This window comes from Penicillium chermesinum (genome assembly GCF_028974085.1).
Source record: "Penicillium chermesinum strain IBT 19713 chromosome Unknown utg000005l:1.0-4115287.0:1.0-4118363.0, whole genome shotgun sequence".
Taxonomy (NCBI): Eukaryota; Fungi; Ascomycota; class Eurotiomycetes; order Eurotiales; family Aspergillaceae; genus Penicillium; species Penicillium chermesinum.
The window spans coordinates 1,830,351-1,854,149 of NW_026695315.1; the positions used below are offsets into that span (position 1 = coordinate 1,830,351).

A 23,799-nucleotide genomic window follows, 5' to 3' on the forward strand; every position below is an offset into this window, starting at 1 on the left:
ATAACACACAATTGGTACTTCATTTGAGTATGGTATACCTAGCAGTTAAATTGAAACTCTCTTTACAAACATGAGAATTACGAGTACGAAAATAGGCCTGAGGATTCCAAACCAAGCTTCTTGCTCATTTCTTGTTCGCAGTGTGGTTAAACCCTCTTGATTAATCGTGATTCAACATTCCAATTGTAACACACTTCGAAATAGTACAGAGAGATTGATAAAACAGACTCCTTCCATGCTCGATTAACGCCCTCGCAATGCCATTGATCTTCATTCCTGATACCCCTTTACTTTGTATCATATTCCACGTAGCTGCTTTTCCTTAATGAAGGATCTGGGGCGGACTGCACAGTATTGTAAGTCCTCTGGCCTGCAAACTTCAGCTTCTCGTCTACATAGGAGTGGGCATCATGGAACGGGTTTTCTGATCCTCCAGGAGGTGCAAGCTTTTCATTACCGTACCCATGGGTATCATGAAAGGGATCCTCCGCAAGGCTCGTCTCTGGAACAGCCTTTCGGGCAGGAGGGATAGGAGCAGGCTGAAGAATCACAGGAGCAGCAGCGGACGCTTGCTTTGGCATAGCTGTCAACGGGATATCGTCAAATCCTCCCATGGGGGCCGGCGGTGCGGGAGGATGGGGAAGGACTTCCATGGCGTGGCCGCCACCATCTCCACGATTGCGGTCATGACCCCACCACAAGAACATTGCCCGTGCAACACCGATCAGGACGATAAGGAACCAGATCAGTAGGATGGCAAGAGCGATGTAGGTCTCGAATTTGAGGCCTTCCTCAAGCCCATGAATGACACTGGTGACGACCTCGCTGATTTTGTCGGAAGTCACGTCTCCTGGGTTGGAAAGGAAGCTGTCTGAAGAACCATCGTGGAGAGCGCTATTGGCTCCAGCTGCGAAAATATTGGAGGGGAAAGTAGGCAAGTTGATCTTGGCATGCTCCTGTGCCCATTTTAGGCCGGATTTAATCTCGTCGGCGACATCAGCTGTACAGTTACGCAGTGTGTGGTAGAAACTGGAGAAGATCGTGTCGTCCCATGTGTCGTCAAGGACACTTCCGATTTTTGACTCCAGGGGATCGAGTGAATCAATTGCGCTCGTGAGAGTGGCGATTAGGCTGCCGATGTTACCGTTGAATGAATCGCTCAATGCAGTCACGTTGCCGTTGGTGTAGTTAGCCCATTGAGAGGACGTGTTCGTCAAACTGCTGACAACCTTGTCTGCGTAGGCTCCGACTTCTGCACTGAGTTCCGGAACCGTGTGCGAAATAGCGCGAAGAATGATATACTGACACAGACAGGACAGCAAAGCAGCGATGGCTATTGCGAGAACGAAAAGAGCGGGAAATGAGGTTGCGTATGCCACCACCCAGCGAACAAGAGTTTGTCGGCGGCTGTTGCTGAACTGACCAGCAGCCTTGATCCCGAATGCGGCAGTGTAAGGCCGCGATACTCGATAGACGACGTCCATGGGGTCATCAGCCTCTTTGCGGACCAACTCAGCGCGCTCTTTCATGTGGCGCCATCCTCGGATTTCCTGTATGGCAATAGGAATGCACGCCAGTACTGCCGCAACGACAAGTACAGCGATAAAGATCTTTCGGGCCGTAATCGCAATGTTGGTGACCCCGTCGAAAAAGTCATTGATGCCTTTGAAACCATCATCCTCCCCGCAGAATTTCAATTGCTGAGCCCCGGGCGTCCACAGCTGGCTGCTATCGAAATGGTGGCGATCCAAAGTATCGTTCAAAGAAGAAATGGCGATGTCGAATGGCTTATGGATCAAATCACTCAGATCATTCATAATATCGCTGAAATTTAGAGGTTTGATGTTCTCGATGCTATTGGCGGTATCATTGAGAAATTTGTTGGCTGTTTTGTTCCAATTGTTAAGTGAGCTGATTGAGCTATTATCCCAATCAGGAATCTTGGAGATGAGGTCCCCGGTAAGCCCTCCAAAATTCTCGATATATTTCTTGGCTGATTCAACGTCATCCATAAAAGACTCGAATGAACTAATGCCGTCGGATATCACGCCTTCGATTTTTTGTGTCACGTTTCCGATGGAGTCCTCTACTTCGCCAAGGACAACATCCGCGGCCCATGTGCCGATGCAAACGTATTCCGCGGTGATGATTTGGATCCAAAAAAAGATCAAAGATGGGATCAGAATCAACACATCATTCAGTAATGTAACTGCGACCTTCAGAGGGGCGTTGATTGCATCGGCCGTAAGGCTATTGACTCCCTCTGCAAGGTAATGAGGCATTGATGCTAAGGCACTCCCCATGGATTCCACCGAAGTACACGCTGAGAGGGCCTCGCTTCTGGCATTTGCCATGTCATGTCGAACATCACCAATTGCGATCAAAACACGAACGAGGACAAGTAAGATGAGAATCGTCCAGCGATTGATCCATACTTGAGATAGTCGAGCCCTCAACCCCATGTATGGCGTTAGGTCATCGGGGTGCAAGGCAATGATGCGTCCATTTGAAGGATCGTGGGCTCCATATGGCGGTAGTAGAGGAAACACGGGTCGCCCTGATGTTCCGAATACCATGATGTGCGCTTAATTCCAATTGTTGTTGCGGGGGTTCGGGGGATAGTCAAGTAGGGAACGACGCCACCAGCGGCGGGTCAGTGTTGTTGAAGCTAATGAGGCAAAGGACGTTTGTAAACAAAGTAAACAAAGTAAGCAGTGTAAACAATGTAAACAAAGGGAGAATAAATCTGGTAAGACAGATAGAAACAGCAGTTAAACGGTAAGGCGGAGAGGCATAATGTGAATCGGCCAGCGATGGTAAAAGGTGCTGTTAATTTGACAATAGAAGGAAACGATCAAAGGAATGGCGAAACAAACAAGCTGTAACAAAAGGGCGGGATGCATGCAAGTCTAAATACAATATCCGGAGCTTGATGGGAATAGCATTCTTGTCAGGCGCGCTGGTCCCTGGCGCTAGTCTCTCCTCCACTCCAGGGCGATCTTTTTTTGTCAAGAATTCATCTTGAAGCATTTGGCAGCGGACTAGCGGGGGCAACCACCAATTAGAAGCAGCTTTACCCAGACTGAAACGATGGCAAGGTAAAAATAACAGTTTGCAGACCAGCGCCGCTGGCCTCTGTTTCATCGTCCATTGAGGGCGTTTACACAGCTTGTCATCACCCAAAGCTAAAGGTAGCGGCACCCAAATTTAGCTCGAGCGCTAAGCGCTCGTTGGCAGCAGCCAATCAGCACCACGAATCCATCTACCGTCCATTCGCGATCATCGACGCTCAAACACCAAATATCTACTGACTTATACCACAGAAGTTTTCAGTTCTAGGCAGAAACCTTTTGTTTGAGAACCGTCTCCGCCACTTCTTTTGTCTTGTGTCGCGGGAGGGGGGGGGTCTCTTTATACGTGCTTCACCCAAGGCTAAAGAAGTGCATTCGCTCCCTCCAGGCACGGGCCCAGCAACGCAGAATGTTTCAGCCAATGGACCCTTGAAGCTGGTTGGTTTTCGCATCATTTGAGTATGCCCTATGGTTTCACGTACCAGTAGGGACGCGACTGGGCGCCAACAGTATATCACGTGACCCAGCGCAGCTCAACGGGCGTCACGTGTGGGTGCCGACCCTAGCGAGTTGTTACGCACTCCTAGCGAGACTCGGTGAGTGGGTCCTCAAAGGTGTATACTTCTCTTGGTCACTCTGCACCCCAAGTATGTCTCGTCACTCTATTGCAATGCCTACCGATCACACACCGCAACAGGCCTTAGATGCTCAAGTCCTTAGAGGTCTTGCTGAGTAAAGGTGGAGCTCGCTGAGGGCGCCGACGAGGTCAGGTTCTTATGGATCACCCCTACGCCGTTAGGTGGTGGGTTTCAGAAGAAGCAACAATGAACCGTTGTCGTATTCCAATCTGGTGGTTCCCAAGTAACAGATGTAAAATCAAGATTGAACGCGAAGAACTAAATATATGTTGCCAAATGAGCGTCCTTATATATCCAGTCCTTCCTGTCAATAGACAGGCTCGGATCCTGTCACTCGACAGGATGGGTGCCTTGCTGCTTTAGCAGCCGCTTACGGCTTCCCGCTAACCTTCCCGTGGTTTAGTGCAGTACTCTTTGCGCTGGTTAGTCGATTGCCGGACCTGGTTTCCCTGTCACGTGTGTGTCAACCTTGACAGATCGGTTGGTCGTAGTTGACTTATTTCCTTCAACTGAAGTGGGTCCGTAACACGAGTCATGGCAGTATGAACTTCAAAGTTTTGATTATTGTCCTTGAAATAAGGACCATACAATATGTCCGTCCAGTCAGTAGATACTAACTGTGGCCCGAAAGAATCATCTCTTTTCCTTGTCCTTCCAAGATCTGGCATGCGATAAATCTCCAACTCAAATTAATATACAACCTTATACCTGTTATAAATACTTGTAAAAAACGAACATGGATGTTTAGTTTTATACTGGCACTTAAGTTCTTGGGCCCACAACAGCTCTAGCCACATGTTTTCATGCGATCTACCGTGTCCAGTTGAAACAGTGCTATGGGAAACTTGAATATTCCAGTAAGGTACTCCCACTAAAATTGAGAAGATGTGACTGACGGCGATTCAGAATATCAGGTTACAACTCAATATCGTCCAGAAAGCGTCTAATAGCGCCATATTACAGAGAATTTTGAAAAGCCTGTCAGGGTGTAGGTCCAGACAGATATGTACAGGGGCCAGCGTTGGTAGACTGGCTACAGCGATCAGCTATACACAGGGAGATGACAAGACGTAGCTCGAAGAACTACAAACAGTGGAGACGCAAGGTGAGGTTTTACGTAGAGTGGGTCCAATTCGGAGGTGGTCTGACACTGCAGTTCTACACCGTGACATTGTAACATATACGATCCCAGTCTATCTAAACCGGAACCGTATCTCAGAAACTAGGTGATGACTCAAAACCGAAAGGAAAGATGATATATTCCTAAAGCTAACTTGGATCTCCTTGCGGATAATAATGAGGAAATGGTGACGGCTCCACCGTCTTTCGGACCTGAGTCTGGCTGCCCTGTAGACGAGGAATTGCCGGTAGAAAAATGACTTCCCGCTCTTGTCGTCACAACATTCTAGCCCTTTACTCTCTACCTTTCACACAGTTATCCTTCGGTCTTTCAGGTCGGTAATAATTGTTGGTCTAAATATTCTGCCGGTTTTATTCAATAAATGCCTAATTCCTAAGACTAGACTTGACTTGGCGAAAAATTTCTATCAACTTGCCTATCAACTTGCCTATCAAATGGAGTCTCTCCAAATCAACTATTCAATTCTGAAATTGATTTTAAAGAAGTCGAATTAATGAATTGAATTACATTAGATCTAGATACCCCTCCAACTGCGAGTAATCAGTCCTACGCGCTCCATGCGGGTCAAATGCTCCTCTTATAGCCCGAATCTCTTGGTTCGAATCGTGCTTCTAATACTAACACACTGGCGCTTTGAAAGAGGAGACTCCGAGGCCGTATTAATAGCCTAAACTCTTGGACTTTACACGCTATGCATAATGTCACGGTACACACTAGAAGCGTATTGCGGATCCACTAGATGGAAGTTCTCCAACAGAACGAGGGGTTGTTGAAATGAAATGAATAAGATTCAGCTGCTGACTTGGAAGCGACGTAATTTTTCTGCTAGACCTGACCTGGAACGGGTCCCTGGGCCTTGGTCGCAGTCACCGCCACACTTTTGACCTGCGTAGTACTAATACTTACACTTTCTCCTGAACACGTTCTGTTCCTGGAGGACCGTTTGGTTATCCGATCTCCTGTTCTTTTTGGCTGTGATGGCTACGGTTTAGTATTGGATAAATACGATGACGTTCTTCCAGTTAGCGTGCCAAACAGTAGGCGGGATCCGATCGGGCAAGAACATCTCTCTTTGGGTTCTCCTCCGGTTCTTACTTCTCTGTGCGGCTCTGGAAGGGTATAGTACTAGTCTGTTTTAGGCCAGTCGGAATCGTACTAGTAGTGCTGAACTTGCTTCACGATGATACTATACGTTTATCACAGCAGATTGCTTCACGGAAACTGCCTCCCCTCACCTTTGCTTTCCCTTCATAACACCTTCCAGTCTCGCTCTTATAGCCTACTTCCTTCCCTACTACTACAACTTTCTGGGAGAGCACCTTCACTTCTTTCTCCTCAGGAAACTCTCACTCTTGCCTCTGATCACTCTCCTCTTATCTCTGGTGCTTTCATACTTCATCAACTATTTTCCGTTTAACCCCCATAACCCAACCAACTCAATCTCCTGACAGACATACTTCATAATATGTCTACCTCGTCGAGCTCGTCGGGCTCTGCCAGCTCCACTTTCTCTCGGGCTAGCGCCCACGCGCTGAGCTATTACTCGAGTTCGTCATCGCGTTCCTCTCCCTTTAGCGGGAACTACATGGTGGATGGAGATGGGTTCCTCTACTCCGATCACAGAGCGGGAGGACCCTATCTCTGTTCACTCCCAGACGAATTCTGCCCATTCGGCAAAGAATGGTTGGATCAAAATCGTTTCCCAGCGCGACATCAGCACATTTACGATACCGTGCGCTCCATACTAGGAAAACACCATGTACAGTACCGCGACCTATCTATTACTGGCCGAAAGTCTCGTGTCGACCCTGAACCTCAGCCGATCCCCACAGTGCGTATTATCACAGAGAAAATCCCATCCGGGGCACGACGCGCTGCTCGGGAGATCCATTATGCTCTTCTGAACAGCATTCCCCCCTCTCTGTCTCTGTCGACATCATGGACACCCTGCTCGCGACACCATGTCGAAGTTTTCCTGTCGCTAGAACCGACTCGATTTTCGGTAGATGGAACGATATTGTCCCTGCGATCCTGGACGCGCTAGACTCCCGTGAATGGGTTGCTCTCGGGTGTTGGAGATATGGCGTGAGCGATACTGCTACCGAGAACCCTGTCACTGTGGTCGTGAGTGTCGAAAAGCGATCCATGTCGGGGTGGAGTACCGCAATACGCCGAATTGAAATGATCTTGAGGGGTTTCGACGTGACTGATGTCGACATCCTATTCCAGAAGGATGAGATATGTCGACACGTGGAGAATCCGGATCTCCCTCAAGCTGCTTGTACCAAGTTCGCGCAGCCTGGGATAAGCCTTGGAATTCATTCAAGCACAGCGGGGTCCTCGACCTTAGGGGGCCTCGTCGAACTGCAATTTCCGAACCATAAATGGCGTACGTTTGGTATTACGTGCTTTCACTCGGTGTATGCGCCGGAGAAGAATCGACAAATACTCAATCAAGTTCAGGGTGCAGGAAAAGGTCAGTATATCGCCCCAGGTAATGACATTGTTATTGACAGATACTATAGCTTTCCATCGGTGGCAGCAGCATCCGGTCTTCCGGGGGATCGTATGGCCCAACATCTACTTAGAGTTGACCATCCCTCTCTGAGTGATCTCCGGGGAGCAGTTGAGTCCAAAGCCCGGGGTATCGCGGCTTTGAAGGACAATGAGTTTCGGGAAATCGAGCAACAACTCAGGGCTCGAGATACAGATCCTGATGACGTCTTTGTTGACCCAAAAGATGAAACCAACCATAAGGCCACGCTCCGTACCATCAATGCTTTGGAACAACAGCACCAGTTCTTCCAAAGCTACATACAGGACCAGACATACCTTCTCGGTTCTGTATTTGCTGGTAGCGGCTATTGGCGTACACGCGCACGGCAGGATCAACGTAAAGACCCAACAATTACTGACTGGGCATTGATTGAGATCCCAAAAGAGCGACTCGGAGAGAATATAGTAAGTTTATATTTCTACTTCCGCACGGCAGTTATAAATATCAAACTAACCGGAGATTATGATAGCCATATCCCTACTCGCGATCTCAGAAGCCGGGTCTCAAATTCAGAGATGGAGGCTACCTCGAGCACGGGAAATCGTATTCGAAAGCTGGACGCTCGTCAGGTTTTACCATGGGGTATACTCTGGACTTGAGGAAGTGCATCTCCATCGTGTGTGGAATCCAAAAAGCAACAAGTACGATGAGACCAGGACGATGGAACATGTTTTATTCAAGTCTGAGAGCAACATCATCGCGGAGCCAGGGGACTCTGGGAGCCTTGTGTACGATGCAGAAACTGGGAGAGTGGTGGGGTTGCACATCGCAGGAGCAAAGGGAACAAACCGCGCCTACTTCACCTCAATTCATGATGTTTATCGAGACATCATGGAAGTTACTGGCGCTATCAATGTTCGAATGGCTTAAGTACTTAAATGCCCTTTATTTGTCAAGCTGGAAACTGGATAGAAACTACCTTACCCGATGACCTTATCCTCGTAAACGACTTCCGTGGCAATTATTCCCTATAAGCACGAGAAGAAATGAGAGCCAAAGGGCCATCAAATACTGACTTAGACTAAGAGGGTAGAAGTATCCAAATTGGAAGGGCTCAATAGTTGGTATTTCCTAGCAGACCATTTTCAAGTCACAAGTTTAGCAGAACGAAGACCGCCCAACTGTTTGTGTGTTTATATTCTGCTATCTTCGTTTTCATCCCCTATACATTTCTTCTCTTTCCATCCATCAACACGACCATCTCGACCATCCCAAAGTTTCCTTTCGCTCAGGAAGGTATGACAAAAGCTCTTCCAGTCTTATCTTCCCTAAGTATACCGAAATAGCCTGAGCCTCCCTCTGACCCCAGCAATAAAATAATAGCTCAATAACGCGTTGAAGCGCGTTGAAGGGGCTGCCTCTGGTTTCCTGGTGATCAATCCTGGTCCTCAACCTTCCTCATCTCCATCTTATTCCCACAATTCAAGGCAGAGCACTCATCTGGTTCTGCATCTGTGCGCATCCTCGACCAGCTTTTGTTGCAAGTATCGACCCAGTATCGATCTATCCTTCCCTTGTTAGGTGAGTGAATTAATTCCCTTATCATGACCCCGCAGGAGCTATCCCACAGGATACAATTACTGACAGGCTCAGGTGCATCTTGCACCTCAAACCAGTCGCGACTTGTTGTTTGCTAGTGGCGCCGTGGGCACCATTACTCTGTAAGTCGTGCTGCATAGAAAGGTAAATTTGTTACAAGTGACTAACAAACTTGGGTGACTGTAGCTTAAAAAACCCCTCTCCAACTAGCCGCTGACTGTCAATATGGGCCAAAAGCTAGTCGTAGAGCTTCTGGGGTACGGGGTGAATAAGACGAGCGCAGTACCGGGAGGAACCTGTCTATCCACATGTCCACAACGAAGAAAACACCATATGCTATGACGCTGGTGGTGGCTATTTCATTTCCTTAGACGCCGACGATCATATGCAAAGCTCTCCTGGGCCACAAGGAGAGACATTTGAAGCATCAACCAACGTCCTAAGCCTCACCGTGGCGAACTGGATTCACGAGAACAGATCATACATCCTACGCTTAGCCGAACAGTCGGTCAATGCCCCGAGAATCAAAGATCCTTTCGAAGTATTTGTCGGCAGAAACAAAACTACCCTACGTTTTCGACTACCAGAGAAATACCCTGGCGGACGCACCCAGTTCCTACGTTGTGTCAAATGTGTGATGGACAACCCATATCAATTTGGTATCGTCAATATGCATTTTGGTAACCTAGCAATCACAAAATTTGTGAACGCGCTCAACAATGACTTCCGTGCCAATGGATCGACTCTTGTTTGGTCGATCAAAAAGAAAGCTCGTGGTGCGTACCAGGGAAAATGGGCGAACGCCAGAGGTGTCTCTGGGCGAATTTTCTTTCGTTTTAGCTTCGGGACGTCCGATGCAGAGAAACTGGCTCTTGAAGTTGACACCACCAATCCTGAATATCGGGAACTCTCAGGAGGCAACCCAGTAAGTATTGGTCATAGGAGGATCGCCTTGGATATACAATTAACAAATTATAGGACGTGTTCATGCGAGCCATGAGCTTCCCATTTGGGGTGTTGGTCGAGCTGAAGGCGTCCGCAGCGCTCACGGGGAACAACATTCTCGGGAATACCAAATCTCGTCATCCCCCTGGAGATATACAGGAAGAAGGGGAGGTGGCCCCTATTGGGATAGATGAAAGTAGTCAACGGCTGCCAATCACAAGTTTCAATACTTCTGAAAAGATCGAACGGGATACTCAGGAGATCAAGAAGAAGATGAAGCAGGTTGAAGGAGATCGTGCGCAAACAGACAAGGATGTGCAAGGCTCGGCGCATGAGCAAGCACCTGCACCGCATGATCCACCAACTGTTGACGATGGGAGTGAGTCTCATGAACGTGATGAGGAACTGATTTCCTCGTCGAGTCATGTCGATATACAGACCGACCAATCCGCATGGTCTGTCCGTTCGTCTCCCCCTCCTCTCGACAACCATTGCCGACTCCTAAGTCGGGAAATTCGGACGAATCGGCACGTCCAGGTAAGAGATAATTTCCCCTAATTGCTTTCACACTTTACGCTTTACGCCTGGTTCCTAGCTCCTTGCCACTACTCAGTTCACATTCCATTCGATGAAATTTCAAGTCTAACTCATCTCACTGACACAGCCACCTGCGAGATGCTTCGAGCTCCAGGTGAATCTCTCATTTCCGGAGAGACAAATGACAGCCATCCGTCTGGTAAGTGATCCAACTGAACGTTCATGCAGTATATAGGAGGTGAGCTAATCTAGAACTTTACTAGATGAGGCCGGTGGTCTAGTCTCCAAAGATCGATTACAGGCCACAGCAACCGATTCCCCTGCCACTTGCCCTTGCGAGGATTTTCTGCCATCACCAGAAAACGAATTCTCTCGCTCTGCCCAAGAGGACTCTTTCTTGCCCAACCAGCAAGCTTCTGGGTCTCTTGACCCTCGTACGCCAGTCAAGGGAGACAACGGCTCCAGAGCGCCTTCCAAACCCACTGAAGCCGCTCCCACGAAACGCGTTTCACCGCAACAGTTTCACCAAAAGGCACGGAAGCAGAAGCTCATGAAGAAGCGGAATGAGCTCCGGAAGCAAAGCAAAGCAGGATCCGCCAATTCACGGGAAACGCCATCTCAGGAAGACGCAACTCGCCAGGAAGAGCCATCAGGGCCATCATCTGTCGAGGCGTTCAGTTCGTCGACGACTACACCATTAGACGATGAGCAGCCCCCTTTTCCTGAACCGATGTCCTCGACCCCAGCTCTCGCCGTGCGGGGTGATAACGGTCAACAGCGAATGCCCGACCTAACAATGCGAACCGCAGCAACCGAATGGCCTGGTGTCAAGAGTCAAACCCCCATCTCTCAGGGGACTCCATCACGCCGCGCGGTCCCCAGGATCACAGCACCGATCATCCCCTTACGTCGGTTGCCGTCCTTGAAAGCCGAATCGCGACAAATAGCACCCGTGGTAGTGCACCAACTCCCAAAAGGCGACTCTGATCCGGCGGAGAAACTTGTGCAGGTGCCCAGTCTTCAGGCTGGGCGACCAGCGAGTCATGCCGAGGAAGGGAAGTTGGCGGCAGGAAACTACACGAAGACGTCTCGCATTCACGCTGAGATACCAGTGAGGAGCCGCCCAACTGTTCCAACAACTGACGAGAACCCGGCCGCCCAGACGCCCAGTCAACATAGCACTGTGGTACCAGCGGAAGCCTGCCGTGTTGTTGGAATCGCTTCCAGCACAACTCCAGCCGGGACGCCCATCCGAAAGGGTGTGGTATCAGCGGGGAGTGCACAACGTGTTGGTTGCACTACAACTCCCATTGCGAGAATAACTCGCAGTGCCCGAATCCCTTTTTCTCGACCTCCCGAGGAGACCTTACTTCGCCGTTATCGCCGAGCACGAGCCTGTCGGACACCCAAAGCCACGAGAAAGCGGTTTGTCAAGGATGGATATAATCTTGACGAGCGGAGCCGTCATGTGGTGTGTTGGAAGTCCGGATGTGGCGCTCGGTGCAGCCTGTGGGATGGCAGTGCATACAACTGTCCTGGATGTGGTCCCTTCTCTGCAGTACATTACTGTAGTGAAGAGCACCTCCTCCAAGACCTCCAATCTCACTGGTTTGAGTGTGGTAAGTACTCGTTCAGTCAGCCTTGTTCGAGTACGTCAATTCCAATCACCATGCTCAACGGCCCTCCATTGCTACCAAGCTTCCATCACTGGGACACGCTTGCACGACGTCGACAGGCGACGTATTATAATGTCTGCCGAGAATATGGAGATTATTTCATATTCGATGGCGTCAATGAAGCGTGTGTCCTGGAAGCTCCGTTGGTAGAGGGGGTGGTAAGTTCACCAACGGTGTTCAAGGTTGTTTCTATATCAAACAACCCAGAGAAAAAGGACCAATTCCGCCGGGCCCTAGCAGCCTGCTTGTTCTTCGCCCTGGATTTGCCAGAATTAGTGGGTTATCTATTCCGGATGATCCGCGAAATTCTTGTCGAGCAAAACCAGTGGACCCCGCAAGTCAATATGATGCTCCTTCGTCAATTCAACCTGGAAATGGGGAGGGGGAGCCGACTGCTCCCTAGCATCTCGGGGGGGAGACATGCGGCATGTTTGTGTGCGCGAGTGGACTGGTTGCCCTACAGACGATTGTCCAGACCCCTGTCACCGGGGCGAGGTCGACGACGACTTCAACAACGAATGGGTCGCCCGGTACGGTTTCATGCATCAGTGTGATGAACTGGAGGATTCTTTTTGGATCCTCCGAGCGAACCGCTTTACCCACCCATTCGTTAGCGACGTTGGCGCTCGGTCTGCTGGCCAGGGGTATTACAACGTCATGCCTGATGACAGGCGGAGATTCCGTTCGGGGCAGTGGGTGGGATGGAGCGGGTACTGGCTCCATGGAGTGTGAGAGGATCCTGGGCTTCCCCTGGCGCAGGGGTTAAGCAGCCCCCCTTAACCCAAGAGTGGGTGGTAAGGTGGATTTCGTGAGGATCCGGGACCCAATTCCCGGATGCCTCTATGCCGTATATGCAAGGAGAGGGTGGGTGGGCATATACGGTCATGTTAATCTTTTTGTTCGAGTAGCTGCTATGTGTGGTTCCATGCTGGCTACGATATAGATTAACATGAGGGGTGCGTCGAGCAGCATGTCGGGCTTTATTGCAGTATATTGGCGCTTTTCGTCTAGATAAATAACGCCGGCGAAAAAGGTCGATAAGGATTGTTGTTTGCAAAGGCCGTTGTGCAGAAGCTAGGTTACCGCGTACATGCTGTCAACTTGGCTTATGTCCGGCCCAGAAGCTGCAATCGCCACAACCCCACCAGCCACAAATTCCCGGGCTTCGTGGTTCTTTGGACCCTTGGACTCCACAAACCTGGATCCAGGCACCACCAAGACCTTGGGTGCATTCATCTGTCTTTTGGTCTCCCGATGGAGGAGACTTGCATCACCTAAAAGCTTCATGGCTACGATCCCGGCTCGGAATGACCGCCGAATCATCATCCACTTGGTTTGTCCACCACCGGCTGGTCTGCAAGTGACTTATGCTGACCAGGTCAGGATTATGACTGCTTCTATGCCTCGGTCTTCGAAGTAGAGCAGCCGGCACTGAAGTCACTGCCTCTTGCTGTCCAGCAAAAGCAAATAGTGGTGACGTGCAACTACGAGGCCCGGCGACGAGGACTACACAAGCTGCAACTCATCAAAGATGCGAAGCGGATTTGCCCCGATGTTGTAATCGTTCTTGGTGAAGATCTGACCAAATTCCGCGACGCGTCGAAGGATCTCTACCTGTTTACCCGGAATTTTGTCTGGGGAGGCCGGGTTGAGAGACTAGGCTTCGATGAACAATTCCTTGACGTGACCGATATGGTTGATTACAACACCGGCATTCTGAATCCGAATGATCTAAGTTCTTCTTTTTTCCACTTAGACCCCAAAGACCCAACAGCGGGATTTTCCTATGATGCGACTAATTTCTATGGATCTACATATCCATCAACACCAGAGAAACCACCCAAGCAAGAGGCGACTCGGACACCATTGGAAACAAAGCTGCTGGTTGCCTCTCACCTAGCAGGGTATATCCGAAGTCAACTTGAAAACGAGAAAGGATATACAGCTACGGGGGGCGTATCAACATCCAAGCTTCTGGCAAAACTAGTCGGCAGCGTGCACAAACCAAATAACCAGACCACCCTTCTACCGCCTTACGAGACCGGCACAGACGGTACGCGCAGCAACATCACTCAGTTCCTGGACAATCATGAAATTCGAAGAATTCCGGGTATTGGGTCACGTCTTGCACAAAAACTACGAAGCAGGGTTGCGGGGGAAAGCTCTGAAGAAAAACTTACGGTCCGCGATGTCCGCCTCTTCCCTGGTATGGGCCCTGCGATGATGGAGAGGACCCTCGGGGGACCCGGCGCAGCCAAAGGCATCGGCATGCGCGTCTGGAGCATCTTACATGGGGTGGATAACACCGAGGTCTCAGAGGCCCGCGATCTGCCCACGCAGATCAGCATCGAAGACTCTTATGGTCGCGGCCGCCTGGACAGCATCGAAAAAGTGCGGCGCGAACTGATCATTTTGACTACAAGTTTGATCCGGCGAATGAGAACCGATCTACTCGATAAAGGCGAAGACAAAATGTCTCAGCCACGTTGGCTGGCCCACCCGCGAACACTGCGATTATCAACACGCCCACGGAATGGCCCCGAGACAGACGGCGTTCGAACATACAACGTAAACCGGATCTCTCGGTCGGCGCCGTTGCCCACGTTTATATTCCACCTGGACGAGAACGTTGAATCCCTGGCAGAACGTGTGGCGCAGGATCATTTACTTGGAATGTTTCGTAAGCTTCATGCCGAAAAGGCGGGGTGGGATCTTGGATTGATGAATGTGGCTGTGACCAACATGGTCGAGAGCGCGGGAGATCAAAAACAGAGCAGCGGGCGGGATATTGGGATGATGTTTCGACGGCAAGAAGCAGTGCTACGCGAGTGGACAGTGCACCCTGTGGACCCTACGAGCACGGCTGCAGGATATGGCGAATACCACGAACAAAATATAGAACCCCCCAACTTGGAAGCAGCCTGGGAGGAAGACGAGGAGGAACCAGAGACGGAGTTCTTCGAGTGTGGCATCTGTGGCGCAGCAATGCCTCATTTTGCGGAGTTGGCGCATTCCATGTTCCATGAGGCGGGAAATGGTCGAGACCACAGTGCATGATCCATGGACCTACTTCAGTAACCCATTTCCCTGCGCACGTTCATTTGTAGTACCAATTGACCCGAACACATCAATTCCCCGCATGTACTTCGTACATGAGAAATACAATCACCCTCAAGGCTACCACGAATCTGACCAAAAATAAAACCCGCCAAGAAGTTCTGGCTTGCGATTGGATTCCGCCGCGCTTGGCAAAACGCAAACCGGTGGCCCCGGAGTTGATGTGACTACTTTCAGCTTTTCTCTCTCTCTCTGTCTCTCTCTCTCTCTCTCTCGATTACTCCTTACAGAGTAACAGAATCACAGAACGCGGCTTTCGTCAGGGTTCGCGGGAATGCCCCAGTGGAGGTGATCTTAGTGGAGACTCTTGAAACACCCCATGCAGGCCTCAGACCCTGTACACTACCCCGGAGCCCGCCCGTCTCCTTGACTTCCCCAACCCCCCTCCAAGCCATTGGCAATGAGGTTCTATCCGAACATCTTTCTTTGGATAGGCGTGCTCGCGACGCTTGTTGCCCCAATTTTAGGTAATATCTGGTCCTCGTATTTCCCTGCTTCCCCTTTGATAACGTGTTGTCTTCCAGCGCGATCGCAAGCCTCAGAAGCGATCCGCAAAGTCACGCCGATCGACAACCCGATTATTCACACCCCTTCACATCAAATCGACCATCTCTCCTCCTTTGAACTCACCTTCGAACTCCATCGCGACGGTCAACGAATAAAGCTAGAACTAGAGCCTAATCACGACATCCTCGCCGACGATGCCTTCATTCAATACATTGACCACGACGGGACTCCCACAGCTGGCGAGCGGATCCACCGAGACCAACACAAGGTCTTTCGTGGACGTGCGCTAGTTGGCTCTGGCAACGGTCGATGGACCCCGTCCGGCTGGGCCAGAGTGACAGTACGACAGGATGGCCCAGATCCCTTGTTCGAAGGCGCGTTCAGTATCGCCAACGACAAGCACCACATCGAGCTGCAGTCGACCTACATGGCGAAGAAACGGCCAATTGATGTCGACACCCCACAACGTCCGCAAAACTACATGATCGTTTATAGAGATTCAGACAAAATACGAATGCATCAAGAGTTGAAGCGATCGGTGGCTGCAGCCCCCGCCGGCTGTGTCGCAGATCAAATAGACTACAATACCGATCTCTCAAATTCAATCTTCCCTCTTGGAATCGAGGAATCCTCTGGTAAATGGGGCGTGACTCCTTTGAATTCTCTGTTTGGATTGAGCAAGCGCCAGTCTGATGTCGGTGGAGTGTCGGGAAACTCTGGGGGTGTCAACTTGAAGAACACCATTGGAGATACTTCAGGATGCCCCAAAACGAAGAAAGTGGCATTGATCGGAGTGGCTACTGATTGTAAAATGACAGAGTACATTACCAAAAACAATGACTCTTCGCAAGCCACGCAGGACTATGTCATCAATATCATCAACACCGCATCCAACGTCTACGAAGAGTCTTTCAATGTTTCCATCGGCCTTCGTAACCTCACTGTGAACAAGGCCTTGTGTCCCACGCAAGCAGACTCTGCTACCCCCTGGAATGTGGACTGTGAAAGCGGAAACATCACATGGCGCCTGAACGAATTCTCTAAGTGGCGTGCCGACAACGCCGACGATAACGCCTACTGGACCCTTCTGACCGCCTGTGCAACTGACTCCGAAGTTGGCGTATCATGGATGGGTCGGCTTTGCACCTCCGACCTGAGCAGCGATGGCTCAAGCTCTGTTTCTGGCGCCAATGTGGTGGTTGGAAACCAAGGGAGCACTTGGCAGATCTTTGCCCACGAATCGGGGCATACATTCGGGGCTGTTCACGATTGTGACTCGCAGACCTGTTCTCAGGGTCTCGATGACTCGTCACAGTGCTGTCCACTTAGCTCATCAACATGTGATGCTGACGCCAAGTACATCATGAATCCCTACGCCGACCCTGATATGACTACTTTCTCAAAGTGCACTATCGGCAACATCTGCTCCGCTATTGGTCGAAACAGCATCAAGTCTGCCTGTCTAACAGACAATCGTGGTGTGAGCACCATCACCGGTAGCCAATGCGGTAACGGGATTGTCGAGGATGGCGAGGACTGTGACTGTGGTGGTGAGAGTGGCTGCGGTGACAACGCCTGCTGCGATGCGAAAACGTGTAAATTCAAGAGCGGCGCTATCTGCGATGACTCCAACGACAACTGCTGCATCCAATGCCAATACGCCAGCGCTGGCACAGTCTGTCGTCCCAGTACCGGTGTCTGTGATAAAGCGGAGACCTGCTCAGGCAACTCCAGCTCCTGTCCCAACGACGTATTCGAGAAAGACGGAACCTCCTGCGGCGACTCGGGCGCGGGCCTTAAGTGTGCCAGTGGACAGTGCACAAGCCGTGATTATCAGTGCCGGTCTGTTCTGGGCACACTCAACCTGCAAAGCAACGACAGCTGGGCCTGCGACAACACGAATGCACCATCATGTAGCATTGTGTGCGGCGCCCCCAGTATTGCAAAAGAATATGGCTCTTCAACCTGCGTGGAACTCAATCAGAACTACCTCGACGGCACTCCGTGCGAGGATGGCGGACACTGTGTTTCGGGCCAGTGCAAGGGGTCTTCCGCGATTGGCTGGATCAATGACCACAAGGATATCGTTATTGGTATCTGTGCCGGTGTGGGTGGTTTCATTGTTCTTGTCCTGCTGTATTGCATCATAAGTCGCTGCCGTTTCGCTGCTGCTCGTCGCAAGTTAACCAAGAACGGGCCACCGCCTCCCACGCGCTTCGTCGGGGGTCCCCCGCCACCTCGTGGCCCTCCTGGTCCTCCTCCTGGTAACCAATGGTATGGTGGTGGCCCAGGCTATGGATATCCCAATGGCGGAGGGTATCCCAATGTCCCTCCGCCGCGGTTCGCGTGAAGGGCCATGATATCATCTATTAATCTACGTTTAATGTTCCGTGTGTGGAATTCTATCATGACATGCATCACGGGCCGGGCATTTGATTTCGAAGTATGAATGGAAACTTGAATTTCTGGGCGTTAAAGAGGGTAGAATTCTCCAGGACTACAGGCTGTGGGATTATAAACGACTTCTTTCTTGTTAATATGTCTCAAATTATGGAAACACTTCTGTTGCCCAAGAACCGTCAGCCGTAGCAATCTGCCAGTCTGGTAGACATGTACAATCATGACCTGCTCGTTTTACAGATCGAATTGTAGACCCAGAACATGCCTACAAATCAAATAGAACCAATAAAGGGTAAAAAAAGAGAATAGACCCTAGCAAAGCAGTAATCCCAGATCAACCGGACACCAAAAACATAAGGAGACGTCACAAGTAGGAGCCAATGTATCGTAAATCTCACTGCCAACAGATCCCAACAAAAGCCTCACGGGTCACACCCCCCACACCCTCAAGATCAAATTCCTCAATCATAGCCCTCAGCTCCTCCTCCTCAAGACCCGTCTCGCCAAGCTCGCGCGCAACCCGACGAAGATCCTCCAGGTCAATGTAGCCCTTGCCCCCTTCATCAAACAGCTCGAAAGCGCGCAGGATCTCATCCCGAGGGTCCCGCTCGAGAATCTTCAGCGCGGTGATTGATTGGAAGGAGGAGAGCGGCATGAGCAGGTTCGACGGGTGCTGGGGGTTCCCACCCTTGGGGCCTTGATTGGCGCTGGAGGCTCCGCCTTGCTGTTGTTGCTGCTGCTGTACTTGTGGGCGGGGCACGCCGTAGGTTGTGAGAAGGGAGATGAGTTCTTGTTTGGAGAGGGTGAAGCCGAGGGCACGGAAAGCGACGCGAAGTTCATGGTAGTCGAGATGGCGGTCGCGATCAAGATCGAAGAGTGTAAACTGTGGGGTTTTTGTTTGCGTTAGCAGTCCAGTCGGGGCTGTATTTTCTTCTCATGGGCTGGGAAGTTTGCGCTACAAGGGCCACAGTATATGAATGCAGCAAAACCGGAGGTGTTTCATGGTATTCCAGGGGAAGGGGAAGGGCAAGGGCGATTCCTTACTGCTTCGTTGATCTCTTCTCGCTGCTCCTCAGTCAAGCGGTTCAGGTTGGCTTCTTGCGCAGCGCCATGGGACTGCATGGCTCCCTGCGCGGCGGCGGGCTGCTGGTTCTGCTTGGGGCCTTCTGGCGCGCCAAAGTCAGTGGGCGCTGTTTGGCCCATGCCGCGATGTCGGGAGAATGCCGAAGCGCTGAAGGGCATGGCGTTGGCAGTGACAGAGCGCTCGGGGAGCTTGCTGCCAGCGTACGAACGCGACGCAAAAGGTTGGCCGGAGGCCATGGTGGGATTCGGAGCTCGAATGCAAGGTATCAATGGCTGGTCTTGAGGAATGGGGGAAAATGGGCTCGTGGCCCGTGGTGGAGATGAGAGTTGTTTGGGCGGTGGAGAGGATTCTTCTGACGCGCCGCGCGGAATGAGGTAGAAATGGGCGGGCTCTGGGCTTCTGGAGAGATCAGGGCCAAGATGTCCTGCTCCGCCAATAACGAGAAGTGCAACTTCGATTTGGCCAAAATTATGATCAATTGAAGCTAAATTATACAAAAGAAAAAAATAAATAAATAAATAGAAGGCGCTCATGCAATGAGAGGATGGATCATGGACTGGTGTAAACAAAACACAGCCTACCCGCTGATTCGATATTTCGGCCCAATCATGAAGGAGAGGATATTTTTGAATATCATAGTCAAGGGTATCTCTTGTCGAGAATTTCAAAATGCATCTTAGAATTCATCGTCCGAAAAGTCCTGCCTGGTATAGCGGCCTTTCGTCGTCAATAACGCAGGGTCACGCTGTGTTCCCATGTCCAGCTCTTCCAAAAATTTGCGACCAATAAGTGGCTCAGGTAAATACTCCTGTTTGACCCGGCCATCGACATAATTTGGGGGATATTTGTACTCTTCACCGTAGCCCAGTTCCTTCATGAGTTTGGTGGGCGCGTTACGAAGATGGATGGGGATCGGGAGGCCCGCAACGCCGGGCTCGTTTAATGCTGAGAACACGTTGTTCAATCCTCGATATGCTCGCGTGCTCTTTTTTGATAAAGCCATGGCAACAGTTGCATGCGCCAAATTGATTCGGGCTTCTGGCAGTCCAATCTTCTCCACAGCAGAGTGAGTCGAGATGGCAAGCGACAGCATAGAATTGTCTGCAAGGCCGATATCCTCCGACGCGACCACAATTAGACGCCGGGCAATGTATAGTGGATCCTCCCCAGATTGGATCATGCGTGCAAGGTAATATAGGGAGGCATCTGGGTCGTTCCCGCGGAGAGACTTGTGAAACGCCGAAATCGTATCATAATGTTGATCGCCAGCCCGATCATAGACGAGAGTTTTGGTTAAAGACTTCTTGATTTCGTCCTTCGTGATGCCTGGTCGTTTAGATAGATCCATAGCCAATTCGAGCAGATTGAGCGATGTCCGGGCGTCCCCGTCCGCGAATTTGGCAAGATACCGGATGAGTTCATCGTCAACCAGTTCCGAGGGGGCGTAGTTCGGGCCTTCTACCCGGAGTGCCCGATGAAGGATAGAGATGACATCTTCATCGGTCAGTTTAGCGAGCGTAAAAGTCCTGCACCGGGAGAGCAGTGCATTTTGGACTTTGAACGACGGATTCTCCGTAGTTGCTCCAATCAAAGTCACTTGTCCGCTTTCAACTGGACCGAGAAATACGTCTTGTTGTGACTTCGAGAATCGATGAATTTCGTCACAAAAGATGATTGTTTTCCTCCCAGTGAGTCCCAGCTCACTACGAGCCTCGGCGAAGATCTTTTTGCACTCTGCGACACCGGAGCTGGTGCTGTTGATCTCCACAAAGCGGCTTCCAACCATAGAGGCTATGACTCGAGCAATGGTTGTTTTCCCAGTTCCAGCATTTCCCCACAGGATCATACTTGGTACTCGGTCTTCTTCAATTAGACCGCGCAACACACCAGTCGGACCGACCAGCTCTTGGCCACATACTTCGTCTAAAGTTTTCGGCCGCATACGCTCAGCAAGCGGGGCCGCTTTTTGGAAAGCGTTCACCTTCGGTCGCTTCGTCTGCGGCTCACTTGCATCCGCCGGTTGTTTCTTTGCATTCTGTTCTCGAGGGGGGGTCTCCTGCGTGAAGGACCGCTTGCCGTTCAGAGGGTATGGCGTCGCACTAGGCCTCGATGGCGATTCTTTTGGGGCCGTGTTTTGACTCGAAGCTTTGCGTGCAGACGCTGGCTGAAAAATGCTGGGGACTGCTTTCGGGGGCGCTGATGGGTCTGTCGAAGAAGCAGACGCCTCTTCGATGAATTCTTGGCAGTCGGAATCAATATGATCATTGATCTTCGCCTGTGGGACTGATTTCCCACAAATGGGACAAGAAACCATGGTGCTTCCAGCTAATCTTGTGTTTTCCCACGAGTCCCCAACGCAGACTCAATGCGGAGACGCGTCGCGAACGATACGCGCTACGGCCGATACGACGGGTCGATAGGAGATTCTGGGGAGTACGTGCGAGGTCAATAGCAAAGCATAAATTGAGCGCTAAAACGGATGGAAAAAAGGACCACGCTGATGGATATGCAAGATTATAGCCAATACAACAGAGTACGCTCGTTCCAAAAAGAGGATCCAAATCCGCTTATCGATAAGGATTCCGAGCTCCGAGCACGTCATTTGTCACTGAACGACTCCCGCCCAAACGTGAAGATAACCATAGACCCCCCCGCCTTTCTCCATGCTCGGTCGTCGCTTCCTCTCAACTGTCTCAAAGAAGATCTCCTCACCGCGGTTGCCCCCAAACTCGCCCTTCTCCTTTTCAGGTTCCGGTGCAAGGAAAATGTCGGCGACAGCTGCTCGCCCTGATCCATTTCAGCCCCGCAAAGCGGGTTGCTGGTCAACGGCAGGATGTGTGGTAAGCAATCAGGACGTGGAGATGCAATGGACAGCTGTTCTAAGGATGGTACTCTAGGTCAATTGTCAACGAGGCGGCCGCTGCATCGCCAGTCCAGCCCATTGTGAACATGGGCCAAGGTTTCTTGTAAGTGACCTGGTCGCGATCCGCTCCAGAATGGTTGGATGCAGCTCTCTGGAACCAGAATCTAAGATGTTCAATTCGGTAGTGGCTATAACCCACCGCAATTTGTCCTCGATGCTGCGAAGGAGGCGCTCGACAAAGTTGACTGCAACCAATACTCTCCGACAAAGGTATGGACTGAATGATAAGCAATCCACCGAGCATTAGCTCATTGGATCCATAGGGCCGTCCCCGTCTCAAGAAGGCACTTGCAGACGCATATTCTCCTTTTTTCGGCAAAACCTTGAATCCAGATACCGAGGTCACCATCACAACCGGCGCCAATGAAGGTATGGGCTTACAACTCGACATGCTGGATCAATCTTCAGGTACTGATGCTCGATGGGACATCAGGAATGCTCAGCGCTTTTATGGGTTTCATTGAGCCTGGCGATGAGGTAATTATCTTCGAGCCCTTCTTTGATCAGTAAGTCTGTACACACAAGCAGAATGTGAAGCAAAGCTGAGATCCTGCCTAGGTACATTAGCAATATTGAGATGCCGGGTGGTACGATCCGCTATGTCCCTCTTCACCCACCGAAGGACGGAGCAACCAGGACTTCCCCTGCTTCTGAGTGGACCATCGATTTTGCGGAGCTGGAGAAGACTTTCAACCCCAAAACCAAGATGATTGTATGGCCTCTGATTAATCTACTTCGAGTCTTTCGGCTGCGTGCTAACCATACCCCAGGTCCTTAACTCTCCGTAAGATTTTGTTTTCCCAATACCCTGCATGTCTAATCTGACCTTCCTAGTCATAACCCTGGGTAAGGTTTTCTCGCGGGAAGAGCTCCAGCGCATTGGCGACCTTTGCATCAAGTATAATGTGATTATTTTATCCGATGAAGTCTACGACCGCCTCTTCTACGTCCCGTTTACTCGAATCGGCACCTTGTCCCCCGAGCTCTATGACCGCACCATCACTGTCGGTTCCGCCGGAAAAGCCTTTTATGCCACTGGCTGGCGTGTGGGATATTTGATCGGACCCGAGCACCTCATCAAGTATGTCGCTGCCGCGCACACGCGTATTTGCTTTAGCAGTGTTTCCCCCTCCAGGAAGCCTCTGCTGTGGCTTTCGAGAAGGCCGACAAGGAAGGGTTCTGGGACCAAGCCCGTGAGGAAATGAAGGGAAAGATTGAGCGCTTCTGCACTGTCTTTGACGAGCTGAAGATCCCGGTACGTAGATTCATCTCCTCTGACATTTCCTTATTGCTAATTCTGTTCTGGGATAGTATTCGATTCCCGACGGGGGATACTTCGTGCTCGCCAACTTTGCTGCTGTGAAGCTCCCGGAGGGTTACTCCTTCCCCCCACATGTCGCCAGCCGCCCTCGTGACTTCAAGCTCTGCTGGTTCCTTATCCACGAGGTTGGTGTCGCTGCCATCCCTCCAACAGAGTTCTACACAGATGCCAACGCCCACCTTGGTGAGGATTACCTTCGTTTCGCGGTGTGTAAGAATGATGATATCCTGGAGACTGCCAAGGAAAGACTCCGCGGGCTGAAGAAGTATATCACCCAGTGAAAAGCAGAAGCCATATCATGTCTTTTCATGTAGGTCTCGGGTATTCAAAAGGCAGAAAGCCT

The 23,799-nt window shown here is 50.7% G+C and overlaps 9 protein-coding genes across 9 annotated transcripts; 6 read left to right on the forward strand and 3 right to left on the reverse strand.

The window, feature by feature from the left end:
* Window positions 1–287: 287 nt before the first annotated feature.
* Window positions 288–2,576, reverse strand: prm1 (pheromone-regulated protein PRM1; the record flags this gene model as incomplete). Its single annotated transcript, XM_058476150.1, has 1 exon — window positions 288–2,576. The coding sequence occupies one exon, from the start codon at window positions 2,574–2,576 to the stop codon at window positions 288–290; it is 2,289 nt and encodes a 762-aa protein (XP_058329040.1).
* A 3,739-nt stretch (window positions 2,577–6,315) lies between these two features.
* On the forward strand, window positions 6,316–8,277 carry N7468_006855 (uncharacterized protein; the record flags this gene model as incomplete). The annotated part of the gene is made up of 4 exons (XM_058476151.1): window positions 6,316–6,681; window positions 6,759–7,811; window positions 7,877–7,989; window positions 8,043–8,277. 4 exons carry the CDS (start codon window positions 6,316–6,318, stop codon window positions 8,275–8,277), a joined length of 1,767 nt encoding a protein of 588 aa, XP_058329041.1.
* Window positions 8,278–9,171: 894 nt separating this feature from the next.
* On the forward strand, window positions 9,172–10,449 carry N7468_006856 (uncharacterized protein; the record flags this gene model as incomplete). The annotated part of the gene is given in 3 exon segments (XM_058476152.1): window positions 9,172–9,210; window positions 9,230–9,871; window positions 9,925–10,449. 3 exon segments carry the CDS (start codon window positions 9,172–9,174, stop codon window positions 10,447–10,449), a joined length of 1,206 nt encoding a protein of 401 aa, XP_058329042.1.
* Window positions 10,450–10,566: 117 nt separating this feature from the next.
* Window positions 10,567–12,836, forward strand: N7468_006857 (uncharacterized protein; the record flags this gene model as incomplete). The annotated part of the gene is made up of 3 exons (XM_058476153.1): window positions 10,567–10,627; window positions 10,692–12,533; window positions 12,580–12,836. The coding sequence occupies 3 exons, from the start codon at window positions 10,567–10,569 to the stop codon at window positions 12,834–12,836; spliced, it is 2,160 nt and encodes a 719-aa protein (XP_058329043.1).
* A 553-nt stretch (window positions 12,837–13,389) lies between these two features.
* On the forward strand, window positions 13,390–15,161 carry N7468_006858 (putative DNA polymerase iota; the record flags this gene model as incomplete). The annotated part of the gene is made up of 2 exons (XM_058476154.1): window positions 13,390–13,456; window positions 13,483–15,161. The coding sequence occupies 2 exons, from the start codon at window positions 13,390–13,392 to the stop codon at window positions 15,159–15,161; spliced, it is 1,746 nt and encodes a 581-aa protein (XP_058329044.1).
* A 460-nt stretch (window positions 15,162–15,621) lies between these two features.
* Window positions 15,622–18,078, forward strand: admB (uncharacterized protein; the record flags this gene model as incomplete). The annotated part of the gene is made up of 1 exon (XM_058476155.1): window positions 15,622–18,078. One exon carries the CDS (start codon window positions 15,622–15,624, stop codon window positions 18,076–18,078), a length of 2,457 nt encoding a protein of 818 aa, XP_058329045.1.
* A 444-nt stretch (window positions 18,079–18,522) lies between these two features.
* Window positions 18,523–19,448, reverse strand: cdc31 (putative cell division control protein Cdc31; the record flags this gene model as incomplete). The annotated part of the gene is made up of 2 exons (XM_058476156.1): window positions 18,523–19,011; window positions 19,173–19,448. 2 exons carry the CDS (start codon window positions 19,446–19,448, stop codon window positions 18,523–18,525), a joined length of 765 nt encoding a protein of 254 aa, XP_058329046.1.
* A 440-nt stretch (window positions 19,449–19,888) lies between these two features.
* Window positions 19,889–21,526, reverse strand: N7468_006861 (ssDNA-dependent ATPase MGS1; the record flags this gene model as incomplete). Its single annotated transcript, XM_058476157.1, has 1 exon — window positions 19,889–21,526. One exon carries the CDS (start codon window positions 21,524–21,526, stop codon window positions 19,889–19,891), a length of 1,638 nt encoding a protein of 545 aa, XP_058329047.1.
* A 186-nt stretch (window positions 21,527–21,712) lies between these two features.
* Window positions 21,713–23,737, forward strand: N7468_006862 (kynurenine--oxoglutarate transaminase; the record flags this gene model as incomplete). Its single annotated transcript, XM_058476158.1, has 10 exons — window positions 21,713–21,960; window positions 22,014–22,052; window positions 22,110–22,178; window positions 22,261–22,345; window positions 22,399–22,504; window positions 22,569–22,641; window positions 22,694–22,905; window positions 22,970–23,220; window positions 23,271–23,390; window positions 23,447–23,737. 10 exons carry the CDS (start codon window positions 21,713–21,715, stop codon window positions 23,735–23,737), a joined length of 1,494 nt encoding a protein of 497 aa, XP_058329048.1.
* Between the last annotated feature and the right edge of the window lie 62 nt (window positions 23,738–23,799).